This window comes from Solanum stenotomum, chromosome 3 (genome assembly GCF_019186545.1).
Source record: "Solanum stenotomum isolate F172 chromosome 3, ASM1918654v1, whole genome shotgun sequence".
NCBI classification, from domain to species: Eukaryota; Viridiplantae; Streptophyta; class Magnoliopsida; order Solanales; family Solanaceae; genus Solanum; species Solanum stenotomum.
This window is the reverse complement of record NC_064284.1, coordinates 66,315,533-66,332,053: the sequence shown is the minus strand read 5'-3', so window position 1 is coordinate 66,332,053 and position 16,521 is coordinate 66,315,533. Positions and strand designations below refer to the sequence as shown.

At 30.3% G+C, this 16,521-nt stretch overlaps 1 protein-coding gene across 1 annotated transcript; it reads right to left on the bottom strand.

Annotated features, from left to right (window-relative positions):
- Positions 1 to 226: 226 nt before the first annotated feature.
- LOC125859870 (protein MANNAN SYNTHESIS-RELATED 1-like) lies at positions 227 to 6,164 on the bottom strand. Its single transcript, XM_049539717.1, has 6 exons — positions 6,035 to 6,164; positions 4,496 to 4,631; positions 3,858 to 3,928; positions 3,033 to 3,118; positions 1,447 to 2,035; positions 227 to 736 (listed from the first exon to the last, which is right to left on the bottom strand). Exons 1-6 carry the CDS (start codon positions 6,137 to 6,139, stop codon positions 458 to 460), a joined length of 1,266 nt encoding a protein of 421 aa, XP_049395674.1. The 5' UTR covers positions 6,140 to 6,164; the 3' UTR covers positions 227 to 457.
- Positions 6,165 to 16,521: the final 10,357 nt, after the last annotated feature.

Below are 16,521 nucleotides of genomic sequence, written 5' to 3'. Positions count from 1 at the left end.
GTGGTATATATACAATCTCGGTTAACGCACTAATCTTATCAGTTGTGGTATATATACAATCTCAGAAAGAGTTTGTTGCATCAATAAAGTATACATAGGCAAAAAAGGCTTACTTAAACCCATCGATGTATACAAAGTTCCTTCATTTTCCATTCATCCCCATATACAAAAAAAAAAAAAACACTCAACATACATTTTGGCATATTTCAAACAATTCACTACTTTTTTTTTCGTCTTAAAAGTTACAACAATTTAATAGGTACTTATAAACAAGACATACAAAAATCAAAACTACAAGATTGTATACAATTGCTAAACATACTTGTAATAGCTACTATATGAACTTTATTTATTACTACTAGTTTTGAACTATAGGCTATTCTATAACTCTCTCACATGTTGACTTTAAAATAAAAGTAGACACAATTTGCTTACACTTATATATGATTGATGATGATCAACAAAAGCATGAATAAGCCCAGTGTGATTTCTTGGATATGTATGGAGAGACATAATTGACAATAGAAGATGAAGTAGAATCCTTTTGTGTTGGATCAAGTACCTCTGTCTTTCCAGAGGCAATTCTCTTTGCTACAACATTAGTGTAGAATAGATTGGAGATTGTTGGTACAAATACATCAGCTTGTGTGCATATTTGGAAGTCAATAACTTTCTCAAAATCAGAACTTTTTGTGATTTGGTACTTAGCCTTCTCATATGCTGGAATTATTGCATCCTGTTGCAATTGCATAACAAGAGAAAAGTTGTTCAATAATCAAGAAATAGGAGGATAAATAGAATTTCTACTTACTCTCCGGCGTGACTCGAACCCTCAATCTATCAGGTGGTGGTTGAGGTGCTCAACCACTTGAGTATGCCTCACTCTATTAGTTACTCTCTCTATACCATTTTATATGACATCTAATTAGTCTGTTTAAAAGAGAATGACACAATTCTTCATTAGGATCTTATAACTATAGAATTGTTATGACATGTTTAAGATTTAGACCACGAGTTCTCAAGATACTTTTGATGTGTCAAAAGTCCGTCTATCTTCTCATACTTAGTACTCAAATGTTTTCATATCAAAATAAAACTAAGAAAAGATAGTTTTATTTGATTCAACCTCTTAGCTTTATTAGTTACTCCCTCTGCTCCATTTTATATGATATTTTTAGTCTGATTGAGAAAGAATGACACATTTCTGTGTTTGAAAAACTCTTCAACTTTAACCTTTTCGTCTTACCCTTAGTGACATGCCCTTATAGACATAGAGATGTCAAGACACCATTTAAGATCTAGACAACAAGTTCTAAAGGTACTTTTGGTATATGCCAAAAGTCAATTTTTCTTTCTTAATCTCCGATCTCAGTCAAACATCGTCAAATAAAATAAAACCAAGAAAATACTAAATAAATAGCCAATGTACATAGACATAAATGTTACCTTGGTGAATGTGTTGGGGAAGATCTTTCTGAAATCATCAAGACTGCCATGCCATCCACTTTGAGTCAAGTAAATAGTAGTGTGCCTTTGATAACCAATCTTCTTCAAGAACTCACCAATGTCTTTGGCATTAAAACAATCCTTAGTTTTAATCACATTTCCTTTGCACAAATTTCCCAAAGATTCAAGCTTTAAGTCCACAGCAACAAATTGTCCATTTGTTTTATAGCTCAAACTTCTTAATGTCCCAATCATTGAGCTAACCAATTGATTTAACTCTTGTTGCAATTCAAGACTCCCAAATATTGCTAAGCATGCATAAGGGTCCATCTTAATATTGTCTTTTTTTATGATCTCTTTGGCTTTTGCCATAGTTGAAGGTGACAAGTTTGTTGTAAGCATTAAGTTTCCTTTGGCTTTGAATATTGGCTGAATTTTTGATTCAATGAAGTCTTTGGTCACCATGAAAGGCACCTTTATGTTTGTGATGTTCACTTTTGATGCTTCCAATGGTGGATCTTTGACTACTTGAATTGTGCCATCTAAACTTGTCATGAATCTCTCTATGTCATAAATATCACCAAATTGCCTACAAGTGGTTTTGTTTTGTGTCAAATTTAGAATAGAAGAATGACATGAGGATACAATAATACTCGGAATGCTCCACGACTAAGTATATCCATACAGACTCGCTTTTGTTCAATTAGTAAAAAAAAAAAAAAGCACTTTGAAGAAGATTTATAGAATTATTTAAGTAAATACAGATTAAGTTCGTAGAAACATAAGCTTGTGATATAGCTACACCTAATTTCGAACCGATTAATGCAAGAACTATAAATAAAGGACCAAGATCCCCTATGAAATAGAAAAGGTCATTCATACATAGCATAGTCCAAGCGAACCACTTTAAAATCTTTAATTTAAGTTATGATTTGTGAATCAAAGGGGAGAAAATACCTTCATTCCTTTTCAACCAAAATTAGACTTTGAGTGAGATTCTTTAAGTAGTGTGTGCTTGGTAGGGAGGAACCTAGAAAATATTTTTAATTTTTTCATGTTTGGTTGATCAAATTTTATAAAAAACATTCACTTTGAAACAATAAATTTCTTAAAAATAGAAAAAATGACTTTTTAGGTGGAAATGAAAACTAAATTCAGTAAGTGACATTCCACTATTGATTGTCTCGTCCTCAACCTCCAAACACATTCCACCACAACCTCCCTAGGCCCCACCCCCATACTGCACCATGACTCCACGTCTACCAACATAATATTTTTCAAGATTATATTTAAAGACTTTTGAAAAATAATTTTTAGCTTACATATCAAATATCGTAATTTCTTTTTTACTTATTTTTCATGAAAATATTTTCCTTCATACCAAACACACAATCTTTATCAATCACCTACTTTTATTCTTTATAAAATTATTTAATTACAAAAATAAATTAGTTGATTTGTAAAATCGTAGATTGTATACCTTATAAATATGATTTTATTTTTCCTTTTTTCTCTCATGTTATTGAATTGCTAAACAAATAGAATTATTTTCCAAAAATAAAATAAAATGTTAATAACTAATTTACCTCTTGTGCCCTGTTTGGGTTCCTCTTATTTCAGGAAGGACTAGAGTTGCTCCAACATATTTGGCCACAACCACTGCATTAGCAATCTGAGATGCATAATAACTAAAGTCATATCGAAATTTATTAATTTGATATAAACATCGATAAATATTTACTAATAATAATAAATTCACTTTCCATCTTAGGAAAGAAAAAAAAAAGGAAAACGACTGAAACTAATAGATTATTTGGATAGAACAATTATGTCATCGATTTGCTTTTTGACACAAATATGTACTATAATATATTCTTAAACTTAGAATAAAATAGAGGAATTATGTTATTCTTTTGCTACAAAAATGTTTAGTCAAGTGGTGCAAAATTTCATAAATCAAATTAAATATGATTATATAAAATATGTTTTTTTAATTATTTTTTGCTGAATTAATAATCTGATTGGAAAAAATACAGTAAATTTACTAACCAAAAATAAAGAAGAGAAATGATAAAAAAATTTAAAAAGACAGCAATGATGCCAGCTAGTTGACTCGTGGCAGCTTCCTGTAACCCCCACCCCCTTGCCTATTTTGTCTTTTTGTTTCTTTTAAATAAATTTTTTTATGTGATTGAGTTTTTTTAATTTGGTGTCGTATTATAACAAATAATTTATCTTATTTTATAAGTCGTCAAATTATAGTTGTAGTGAAGTGGTACAATTTTATAGGTGCTTTATAAATTTCGAATGTGAATAAATTTTTGTCGTGAGATTTTTGATAATGTATATCAATTATTCTTTTGAATTATCAGTACAAATAACTGAAACTTAAAAGAAAAAAAAATTAATACCTGTGTAATATGATCTTCAGGGTTGTCTGTTAGATTAAAAAAGATGTAGCCTTTTGCCTGTTCTTCATTTGCTGAAAATTAATTAACAAAAAGTTTAAAATTGAAAGGGAACTAATTTACTATCATTCAAACAATATTGACAGATGGTTAAAATTCTAAAACTTTAATTTATGAGTTTAATTATTTTTCCCCCTATTTTGTCTTTTCGAAAAGAAATACTTTCTCTATCTTCATGTGGTAGAAATAAAATTTACATACATTCTACCTTTTCAGTTCACAACTAATGAAATTCAATAGGTATGTTTTTCTTTTTTGATGCTAGCATTACTAGAAACATAAACTTTTCTCGCTGCGAATCAATGAAAAAAATCGTATTATAGAACATTATTTTCCTACTTAGTAAGTTATTTTCCACTGAATCAGCTCATTGAGAAAGAAAAAAGTGAAAAACGAATCTCAGTAAAATACAGAGAAACTTATTAATTTTTTTTTGTAACACTACAATTTTTTTCTTTTCTTACTAATTCGATCAAAATGTTTATAAAAATAGACATTAAAAAAAATTCGTAAAAAATCTCAATAATAAAATAGTAATTTTTTAGTAGCGTAGCTAGTAAAGTAATTTAAGGTGAACTTACTTGTTGATAATGGCTTCCTCCAACAAGGTTTAAGGGAAAAGTTTTCCCTCCAAATCCCTCCACTTGTACTGTCTGAGAGTTTAACAAGACTTTGCTTTGAAACTTTTACCAAATCATATTGCACTGAAAGATTTTCCTATAACAAAATAATAAATAAATAAATATAAAATTTAACTTTTATATACTGACATAGTTAAAAAAAAAAAAAGTAAATTATATTATCAGATCATCGTAAAGAACTAAAGATAAATAAATATAACTATTAATGATTAATGATCCATAAATTTAATTAATGGTAAGTGGTGCTCAATTGAATATTTAATTAGTGTGACTAATTAGAAGACAATCAATTAGTTCATATACTTTTTTCTTATTCTTTATTAATATTGAGCTTTTGATAAAAGTTTCGAATTATTATTTTTTTCATTTAATTCCAAGAATACTTCAGAAACTTTGGCCTTATAAAAGGAAAAAGAAAGGAAAATTTCATGACTTAGAAAAAAGTCATGATGAAAAATGAGGGAAAAAGAACCATGTATTTCTTTTTAGAAAGTTAGCGTTATATTTACTCTAAAAATAAAAACAAAAACAAGCATAGTACGTTAAAGTAAAACTATTTATAATAAAATATGTAGAGAAAATTCCATTTAAAAATCTTCATTTTATTGGACTTTTCATGTGTGCATATGAAGATAAAAAAAGAAAAACTAAAAATCTTCCAACTTATATCAAGTTCAAATTTTGTTCACCAATAATATATATAAGATTTGTATTTTTTGAAAATAAATATGTTATCTGTTATAACAAATAAAAATAACTCGATAGTATTAAAAAAATTATACTAGTAATGCATATAATGTATCTGTTTTTTTTTAAAATTTGTTTTTTTATATGGTAGTTCTAACATCATGAACTCTAGTTTGCCAAGGTGCACAATTTTTAACGGTTAACTGTAAAAAAGCAAAGGTCGCATAGTCAAAAAAAATCTTTGCTTTTGATTAATTTGATTTCACGTCAGGTTAGATTCATTAAAAGAGAATATTTTTTTTATTTTCATTTTCTGTAATCTCTGTTAAAGATGAAGAAATCCTATCTACTGCAACACATAATGGTTAAAAAAAATCAATGGTTCATACAATCTCTAGTTACTTCAGGTAAGCCTAGTTTACAAAACTTATAGAAACCACCACCACCTCCTCATCATCATCATCGCAAAATCGAATAACAATTTCAATTTTTATTATCTCTGTTAAAGATGAAGAAATCCTATCTACTACAACACATTCGAGAAGTGCATATCTTCTCCACGCCCACCCCTTTAACAAATACTCATTTTCAAAATATTCAAGTTGAATTCATGACCTCCAAAAAAAAAAGATCAAAATTGGAGTATTGAGAACATGGTTTCTTATTAATTATCATCTAGCACAACATGATTATAACTAGAGAATTTCTAAAGATATAAAAGGGAAGAACACCAAATTGAAGAAGAGATTGATTATAATTAAAATAAGATAATAAAGGTCCCATATTTCTTACCACATAAATAGGATCAAAATGATCTCTTTTAACCATATTGCAAAGCATTATAAGCATTGAACCTGTTAGTAAACCAGCCACCACTTGCCTTACATCTCTTGCCATTTTTTTTTTCAATTTTCTATAGTATATGTCCTCTTTCTCTTTCTCTAGTAAGATTATATCATATATAAAGACATGTATATATATACATATATAATACTTCCTAGGTCCCATTTTATATGGCCTTTTCTTTTACTTTTTTAGGCTGTCCTAATATTTTAAAATAGTTTAATTTTTAAAATTTTCCTTTTATTCTTAATGAGAGGATTTTATTGCCAAGAAATGTCGTGATATATTTAAGATAAGAAGCTTCAAAGATACTTTTAGTATATAGCAAAAGTCTGTTTTCTTTTTATTAAACTTTGTTCAGTCAAATACTATCAACTTTAAATTAAATATAGACGAAAAAAATTTAATCCAAATATATATAAGTGCCGTTTTAGAAAATCAAAAGAATGCATTAATTCTTTGATCTATGCTATACAATTTGCTAAGAAGTCTTTCCATGAACATTTAAGTTTACTAGATTAAAGAGGGAACATAATTTAGTCAAATAACTCTTACTAATCTTTTAATAATATACGAAGCGATACTTATTTTGAAACCATAATTCAAATTTACAATATAAAATATGACTTCAGCCGAGCTTAGTAACTTCCACTCATATTCCAATTATATGCTAAGAGTTTTATAACAAATATCAATATCAAATACATAACTCAAATAATTAACCGATTTAATCACATCTCAAAACACTTGTAAAATTCAACTTCTGAAAATTTAACAATATAAAATATGTCCTCAACCGAGCCTAGTGACTAATTCCAAATATATACTAAAGTTTTACAACAAAATCTCAAACATCACACTAACTCACATAATTAATCGTTTTAATCACATCTCAAAACAATATTCATAAAGTTCAACTTCTAAATCTACCTCGATAATGTTATGTTGTGTGTGAGGAGGGGTGTGTAGAGACAAGAGGAAGGAAAAGACAAAAGTATACCAAAGACAGTTAGGTAAGAGGATGGTGTAGAGAATAAGGAAAAGAAAACACCTATATATCATCACTTCAATTAAAAGAGAAAATGACAAACTAAAGACAGCTATAAAAAATGCAATTCATGCACTCTATATTAGCATTGTGTCTTTTCATCTATATTGGATCAGCATAGACCGCTCTATATAAAAAGAAAAATTGTATGAATATCATTGACATCATCATTTTATATAAATTAATATAAACAATATTGCTTGCACACTTTATTCATTTCAATTTTGTTTTCTCCTTTATAGGATACATAAATTTTGAGTTAATTAAATTCTCAAGTAACTATCCAATTTTGTATTATAGAGAGTTGAACAAAGTGATTCTTAATCCTATTAGGAGGGAGCACATTTCTGATTAGGTTTAGAAGAAAAATAACAGAGAAATTGAAATTTTGAAGCGTGAAAGATCTCTAACTTTCAAGAGTTATTGTCTGTATATTTTTTTAGGGATGACAAACAATTCTCTATCAAGATACAATAAAGCTTGAAACATATATGTGATTGAATCCGCTACTTCTGGGAATGCTTTGTATTTATAGAATTTAAGAGATGACTTTTCATAATAGTCATGAATTCTTTCATGAGCATAGATGGCTTTTCATAAAAGAGACACTCATTTTCTGAACAATCACAACCTTTAGTTGCTCCCTTTTTGAAAAGACAACTTTTGTTGCTCTATATTTGAACATACAAAAGTTTTTGTAAATTTTAAATAAATAATTTGTTCAAAATAAATTACGAAAAATAAATCTTTAAATTTAATTAAAGTAACTTACTCTATTAAATAAACTAAATGGGCTACGCCTTAAAAAGACCTAAAAGATGATTTCTTCCACCAATGTGGAATCTTTTCCTCTATATTACAACTATCCTAACATAAATGTCTCACTTTGTTGCTATACGTGATATACAAATGCATTTTCTTATTAATTTTATTCTACCATACATAGAGAATTAGGTTAACTTGAATAGGTGCGCAATTGTTCGATAGAAAATTGCAAGTTTAACCTTGTGAAACAAATCTGAATTCTCAACACAAACATTTAAATATTAATAATTATTGATAGCCAAATTATCATAACACCACCTAAACTCTTAAATTACGAGGACAAGTAACTAAGGGTAAAGATAAGAATGGAGATGAGAAGTTTACGGTCTAAAAAGATGATGAGAGGAACATACATTTTCTTCATTCTTTTTCTAACCCCTAGTCCTATTTAACCAATTGATAATTGTGCTTGGGTCTCAAATAAAACTCGTAAAATTACATGAATCTCATAGTGGTAAGAGCTAATTGCACCTTATCCTTATTCTTTCTCAAATTACAAAAATTTCTTAAATTTATAGGATTTTGGATACATCTGAAAACTTGCGGATACACAGCTCACGGATTCTAAATGATACATTACTTAATGGGAGAGATGTATCCGAGAGGGGATAGAGATGTATTCAAGAGGGGATTTTTGTAATTTTTTAAATGGTAGGGAATTTTAGAGATTAAGGTAACATAAGATGTGTATTTATGTGATTTTTCCATAAAACTCTCTAAATATTTTATTCAGCCCAATAATCTCATCTTAATCAGCCTCATTCACCACATCTAACACATAGCCCATACAAAGTCGACTTGGTTCACGACACTTTGTCAACCAACAAACTAGATATATTGAGTAATTAGTTTAGGGGAAACTAAGCAAATACCCCATAATTACAAACATATACCCCTTTACATTTATACCCCACTAAATATACCCCCAACTATTTTCACTTAACTGATACTAAATCAGTATCATATACTGTAATGGTATCATTAAGACTGATAATTTTACTTAATTGATATTAAATCAGTATCATAGACTGTATTGGTATCATTAAGGCTGATTAATTTGCTTAATTGATACTAAATTATCAGCCTTAATGATTTTAATACAGTATATGATACTGATTTAGTATCTATCCTTGGTTACTTATAATTTCAATATTTCCATTGTAATTCGATAGTTTGGTTATTGCAATTAAAATCTTAAAGTTGTAATAGTGTTCCAGTGCTCTTATTAATATAGTGAGGATTTCGGTTTGTTACACTATTTTAGTTAACTAAGCATGCCTAATTAAGATAGATCGTCTACATTACACCCTTTGGGGTGCAACCTTTTCTCACTTACGCGGAATTAGGGGTGTTCACTGGTCGGTTTGGATCGATTATTGGTCGACACCAAAACCAAACCAACTTAATCGGTTTTAAAATTATCAAAACCAAACCAAACCAAATATAATATACATTTATCGGTTTGGTGGTTATCAGTTTCAGTTTGGTTTGGTTCGGTTATTCGGTTATTAACCATACACAAAAATAAAAGAAACAATTCATTCAAAATGTGAAAAAGTGACAACAATCTATTCAAAACGAAAAATAGTTAGAATGACTTAAATTACTGAACTTTCGATCACTAAATTTACTATCAATAAGCTTTAAAATTCACTATATTGGCATAGAGGAAGAGACAATAACATTTTCAGTCCCACAAAAAATTGTCATAGACACTCATATACATGAAATTAATAAGATAAATGTTTTCATCTTGGTCATTTTTGCTTTCAATAAGTAAATTATAAAGAAATTTTAATGAAAATATATACTATCGGTTTTTTCACTCATATACATGAAATTAAAGAAATATTTTCCGAATAAAACCATGACCAAACCAAATACTATCGGTTTTCAAAAATCTAAAACCAAACCAAACCCAAATAAAATCGATTTTATTTTATCAGTTTGATCCAAGTTTTCAATTTGAATCGGTTTTTATCCAAACCGTGAACACCCGGAATGAAATTTTTTCACTTACGCGGAATGCTTTCTTCACTAGGCTGCTCTTAGCATGCCTATTTGACTTCTTAGTCAAACTTTTCCAACCATCATAGAAGTGTAAACTCAAGGGCGTTGGGTGAGTATTAGTTAGGTAGCTTATATCGACAGTGAATTTAATGACAAAATTAATTAATATTAATAAAGATTTTAATATTTTTTATTAATATACATATTTATTACTACTACTATATACTATAACGACTATTATATAAAATTTATATGTTCTAATTCTAGCTCCGTTTCTAAAATGTGATTGAACGCACTCTGTCATGTGAGTGTCATCTGTCAATTTGTTTTGTTGTACGTACAAAAAGACACATATTTTTTGGGTTTCCTATTTCCCTTTGCGTTTTAATGTTTTATGTAGAAATTAAATGTGAAGCCATCAATTAACAGTTGTCTCCTCTAAAAGCTGACATACAACAAATTGCTTTTTCAACAAAAGAATCCAATGCCTAAATCAACGTATTTCCTTTGATTATCAACTATAAAAAGAAAATAAATAAATAAAGCGAAAAGGGTCTGATATATTCCTCAACTTTGTCATTTGAAGTTGATATGTCCCTCGTTATGAAAGTGGTTGATATATACTCATACCGTTATACAAACGGCTCACATATACCCCTACCGTTACAAAATGAGCTCACAAATACCCTTCATTTAACGGAAGTGAAAAATATAGTTTTAAATTTATATTTTTGACTTTTAATTTTCTTCAAAATTATTTAGGGGTATATATGATTCTTCTAGCAAAGTTCAAGGTATATTTTAATCTTTTTCATATATAAATTATTTTTTGACTTCTTTTATTATAATTATTTGAGTTTCTTATTCTTATTTTATTTTTTTCTTTCATTCCTTAGTGTAAAGTAAATAGTTTAAAACATGTGTATATCATACACCCCCTCTAGCAATGATATTTACTACATTCAGCTTTGCCATAAGGATCTTATAGTCATCATTTTCCATAATGTCACGATCCAAAATCCAGAATCGTACTAGTAAATATAGATCTCACAATAATAGGTAACTCAATTCTTCGCTAATTCATTAAATAAGTAGAAAATGCAAAATTTTAAACTTAAACCTTAATAAGTCAAGCAAGTTTTGACTTATTATTTTTAATGAAAAATAAATATTAGTATAAAATTACATGCTACAAAGTAGGGGTGTACACAGCCGGGTTAGTTCGGGTTTTTCAAATATCAAACCAAACTATTTGTGTCGGGTTTTTCAACCTCGGGTTTTTTCGGAATTTTTTTGGTAAAGTATTCATACAAACATATAATTTACTTGTATTTCAAATATTTCTTTAGTCCTACCAAAATACAACTATCGAAGGTGTTTCTTAAGAAAATAACACAAAATATGATATGATTAATGACACTAAAATATCCAACAAAATATAATAATGAAATCGCGTAAAACAAATATTGCAAATTAATAAGTAATAATGACAATGATCATAATTTAAAAGTACTAAATCATGCTAAAATAAGTTTAATAAGTATTAGTTACTTGACTAAATATTAAAGGAAATTAAAATTAGATTATGTATTTTAATTGTCTAAACCTATGTAAAACTAAAGAACAAATATTCAATATTATTGTCATTCTTAGTGTTGAATTGATTTTCTTTTTGCATTAGTATTAATTGGATTTTGATTTAAGCTTTATTATAATTACCAACATCTATGGACTATAATCTTTATTGGACCATTCAAAATTCTAAGTTTCAAACATGAAATAATATATTAAAAGATAAAAACTATGAAAAAGTATAAGAAATACTTAAAAATTATATCAAAGTAAATATTTTTACGTATAAAATAAAATTTTAAAATCATATATATATAAAAGAGAATTGTAGGCCCGCCTACGTGGAGCCGCCACAAACCAGAATTCCCTTTTAATTTATTTATTTTCAAAAAAAGCCTTCCCTTTTATGAAAACTTGTGACTTTTATGAAAAGTTGCAACTTTAATAAAGAGTTGCGACTTTTATGAAGAGTTGCGACTTTGTCACTCCCCGAGCCTACACCCTGGACGTGGCCCGCACTCGGAGACCATTGTTGGCCCCAAGCGAACCCTTGGCCTTGCTTACTTACTCAGCGGAAGACCATATTCATATCTATAATGATAAGTGAACTTAACTGAACTGAATAACAAAATAATTGAGAATGTTTTAAAGATTAAACATTCAACTTGGCCAAAAATGGTAACCCAAGTCTTAACAATAAGAAAAGATAATGAAAAGACTCAAGGACTAACATCTGACTGTCTATGAAGCCTCTAATAACAACTGAGATGGATGTTGGGATAGACCCCACAGCATCCTAATAAACTAAACTAGAAAGCAATTAAATGGATCATCCGGAAAGCAAGGAGGCTCACCAACAGACTCTGAACTGCTCATTGGATCAACGATGCGTCGAAATGTCGATCCTAGTTACCTGTGTCTGCATCACAATAAGATGCAGGCCAACTGGCATCAGTACATTGAATGTACGAGTATGCGAGTTGGAAAGCTAAAACAACATAGGCTTGAGAGGGAAATCTGAAAGAAACACTTACCTTGGCTCTTCTCAACTCATGAATACTTACTAAACTCATTCCAATATAAAGCAGTTTAAACAAGTGCAATATAAAGAAAAGTTGTTTAAAAATATGATGTCAACTCTGTGTATATACAAGGATACCACATAACTCTGAAATATATGTAAAAATACAATAAACTGATGTATATAAAAATACAATAAACTGATGTATATAAAAATACAATAACTTATGTAGGAGTTTCTTTAATCTACAACCATCATATAAGAGGTATAGTGATGATACATCGATCTACCTCACGCTGCCAGCGCATCCTATACCCGGCCAAAGGTATAGAACCTGAACTGCCTAATGGATCCACTAGTTTATTGCGAAAAGGATTCATCTAAAAAGTATGACCCTTTTCTACATCATGATGACTACATGGTTCTATGGTGACGTGAGTTATCTAAACTCATGCTCGTCCCCAATTCGGTGCTCAATACTACTCCTAAAATATACTGGCTTTTATGTTTTAAAAACATACTTCTTCTGTGATTTGAGATTAGTGCTCAAAAACTTAGCTCAAAGGCTATCTTGGAAATTAAAGTTTCCCCTCTTGCTTCATTTAGAAAGCGATTTCTTTTTCTGGAAACTAGCCCGAAGGCTCTTTGGAAATCTCAGTTTCCGTTCTTATTTAAATGTGAAAACATTTAAAATCTCTTTGGGAATACTTAGTCTCCATATACTTTTGAAGAAATGAACTTCAAACTTTACTCTTTACTCTTTACTCAACTTGAACTTTAAGTCTTAAAACAAAGTTAAAACATTTGGAAAAGACTCTTGGAAAACTCTAGGAATTTATCTTGACTTGACTCTTACTTCTCTTGACTTTGATCTTAACTTTCCTTGAATTGGATTATGGATTGAAGGTTCATGATCTCATGTTTATGGATGATTCCATGATGTTTATATGTACCTTAGAGTGTTAGAATCAACTAGGAAATATAGGTACATCACTTAGGAACTAGTACGAAAAGGTGGGGGAAGAATGGGGTGAACTGGCATCCTTGGCGCTCTGAGAGGTGTGGGGCGCTAGGCCCCAAACTTCAGAGAAGTCTGTGGGGCACACTGGCTGGCGCGGCGACCCAAGGCCAAAACTTCAGAGGCTGCTTTGGGGCGCGCTGGCTAACGCGATGCCCCAGCCCCGTTGCCCAGGTTTTCTCGATTTTTCTTCTCCGTTTTTCATCTCTAAACCCTCAAATTTTCCCTAGTTCTTTCCCCAAACACTTAGGATCAATTGTGCCCTCAATACACAACCAATCTAACTCGAAAAACAGCCCGAAAACATGAATCAACTCAACCCTAGACATTCAACAATCAGCCAACAAGAATTCAACAATGTTCTTCAAGAACTTCAGTTCTTAACATGCAAACAACTCCAAATTGCTGAATTGAAACAAATTGGTGTGTGGGTGAACTAACCAATCACTAAAAGATCTCACATACCTTAATAGGGATCACCCCCGACGAATTCCACTTCAAACGCTTGATGTTCTTGGCGAAATCTTGGCTTTTCCACTTTCTTTCTTGTTTTCTCTTTTCTCCAAGCCCTAAGCATATTCTAATTTTTCAAAACTGAATTAAGTTCTGTTTTTACCCCAATAAATCCCTAAAAACGAATTACGAAATTAATTAGAGAAAAGACTACTTTGCCCTTTCCTAAATTCGGATTGGGACTTTTCTCAATCCAATAGCCCAACTTCCAAAAGGCATATCTCACTCATATGGTGTCAAAATTGCGCAAATTCGATGGCATTGGAAAGATCTCTCCAAGGGATTTCCAACTATATCAACAACTTCTCCTAACTCATTCTGAGCTAGGATTTATGGCCGTTTGAAAATGCCAAAATTCACTTTCTTAACTTAGGCAAAATTTTCCATATTTCCTTATTCTTTCCAAAATCATTATTTTCATATTTTAAACTCCTTCTAGTCGTTTCTAGGTGCGAGATGTTACAGACTTTAATGAAGAGTTGTGACTTGAATGAAAAATTGTGACTTTTATGAAAGATTGTGACCTTTCCAAAGGGTTGCAACTTTTTCAAATAGTTGTAACCTTTCCGATAAGGCACAATCAACATTTTTCACACTACCCCTTATTATCTATAAATAAAGGGATTTCCTCTCATTTTAAAACAACAAAAATTCTGAACCTCTTCTTCTTTTTCACAATTAAATATTTGTGTACTTTGCTCTTGTTGAGTGACTTACTGACACCATTGTTTATTGTCGCACCCTATTTCGAACTAGCCGAAACAGTTCACAACATAATATGGCTGACACTCTGATTTTGAAAGAAAATTATTTTTGTTTTAGAGTCGACACCTAAATTTTAAGAAAAATATTAGGAAAACCATTTTTTAAATATGTAATTGTAAACTCTGTTTTGATTTGCAAAACCAGTGAGATTCTGAGTAAGAGTTTTGGTTACTCGAGGGGAAGGTATTAAGCATCCCTCAGAGCCTATCCAAAGATAGTCCTTAAACTCAATTTACGGAAAACTTGTTTATTTATTTTCTTTAAAATCAATGGTAATTAAATTTTATTAGTTTAAGAAATGAGTAAAATACAAAGTACGACATATGTATGTCTATTAAATAAAATTAATAGTAGTATGTTTATCATACGGTAAAAAATAAATGAATGAATGTACTAAAAATGTATGACAATTTTATATGTTTAAAAATATAAATGTGTCTTATGTCGCGCCCCGTTTTTCGCAAAATGAGTTTTGGTGCACGACTTAACAACTCTTTTGGGATTTGAAAAAATGAAGAGTCGTCACCTAACGAATTAAGGCGTGTTAGGACACCTATCTAACCTAGCTAAATCTAACTAAGGTCAACGAACCAGAGATCGGGTAAGGTGGCCTTAGTTAGATTTAGCTAGGTTAGATAGGTGTCCTAACGCACCTTAATTCGTTAGGTGGCGACTCTTCATTTTTCCAAATCCCAAAAGAGTTGTTAGGTCGTGCACCAAAACTCATTTTGTGAAAAACGGGGCACGATAGAATGACGACTCTGCTGGGGATATTAGGTTCTAACCATTACGTGTTTCATTTGATTTATGTGGTGTTTACTTTATCTGGTTATTTCATTATTTGTTTAGTTGATTACCATGTTCAGTTATCATTTGTTTCCTTATTTATTGCATATTTTCCATGTTTCACCCCCTTTCCCTTTTTCCTTATGTGTTTATTTCCATGTTTCGCCCCTTTCCCTCTCTTTAAGTGTTTATTTTCATGTTTCGTTCTTTATCCGTTTTCCTTATTTGAATATTTCTATGTTTAATCCCATGCCATTTTCCTTATTTGCTTGATTATTCACAATTTTTTTTATTTATGCATGTATTTATTTACTTGCTTATTTATCGTTTTTCATAAACTGCTTATGTGTTACTGTTTTCCATCTAAGTGTTAAATGTTACTACTTTAATAACTGACATTCCGCTCATACTTCCCCCAATTGGGACCCTCTTCCTTTTTTTATTTTGTTACCGTGATGTTGTGTCTTTGCACCTCTCACAACTACTCTAATTCTCTTCAAACACCCAATTATAGAGAATCGACATATGCGTGGACGGAACAGATAGTTTTACTATCGAAAAACCACGAGCCTTCTCACATAGAATCCCTTCCAAGTCCATGTCAAGCCAACTCTTAGAAAATTTGTTTAAGTCATACATGTTGCATAAGCCCTAGGTGGTTTGACCCTTGGTGTCAATCTGCATGATTGGTAGCCACCCTATCGTCCAAAGGGCTCCAATACCCTTTACACAAATTGCATATTTATGTGTCAACGTGATCACGTTAATTAAATTAAGCCAAACTTTGCCAAATTGAGTTTAGAAGTTGTTTGTTGTTTTGTTTGCATAGTCATGGATGCTTTCAACTCCCCAAATCCGCAAATGGTCGTAGATGTAAA

Excerpts from the sequence above, each read along its gene's own strand:
- LOC125859870 (XM_049539717.1), bottom strand. The coding sequence starts at position 6,139 with ATGGCAAGAGATGTAAGGCAAGTGGTGGCTGGTTTACTAACAGGTTCA. Across the intron at positions 4,632-6,034 it reads ATTTTGATCCTATTTATGTG|GAAAATCTTTCAGTGCAATA; the intron begins GTAAGAAATATG and ends ATTTTGTTATAG. Across the intron at positions 3,929-4,495 it reads GAGGAAGCCATTATCAACAA|CAAATGAAGAACAGGCAAAA; the intron begins GTAAGTTCACCT and ends ATTAATTTTCAG.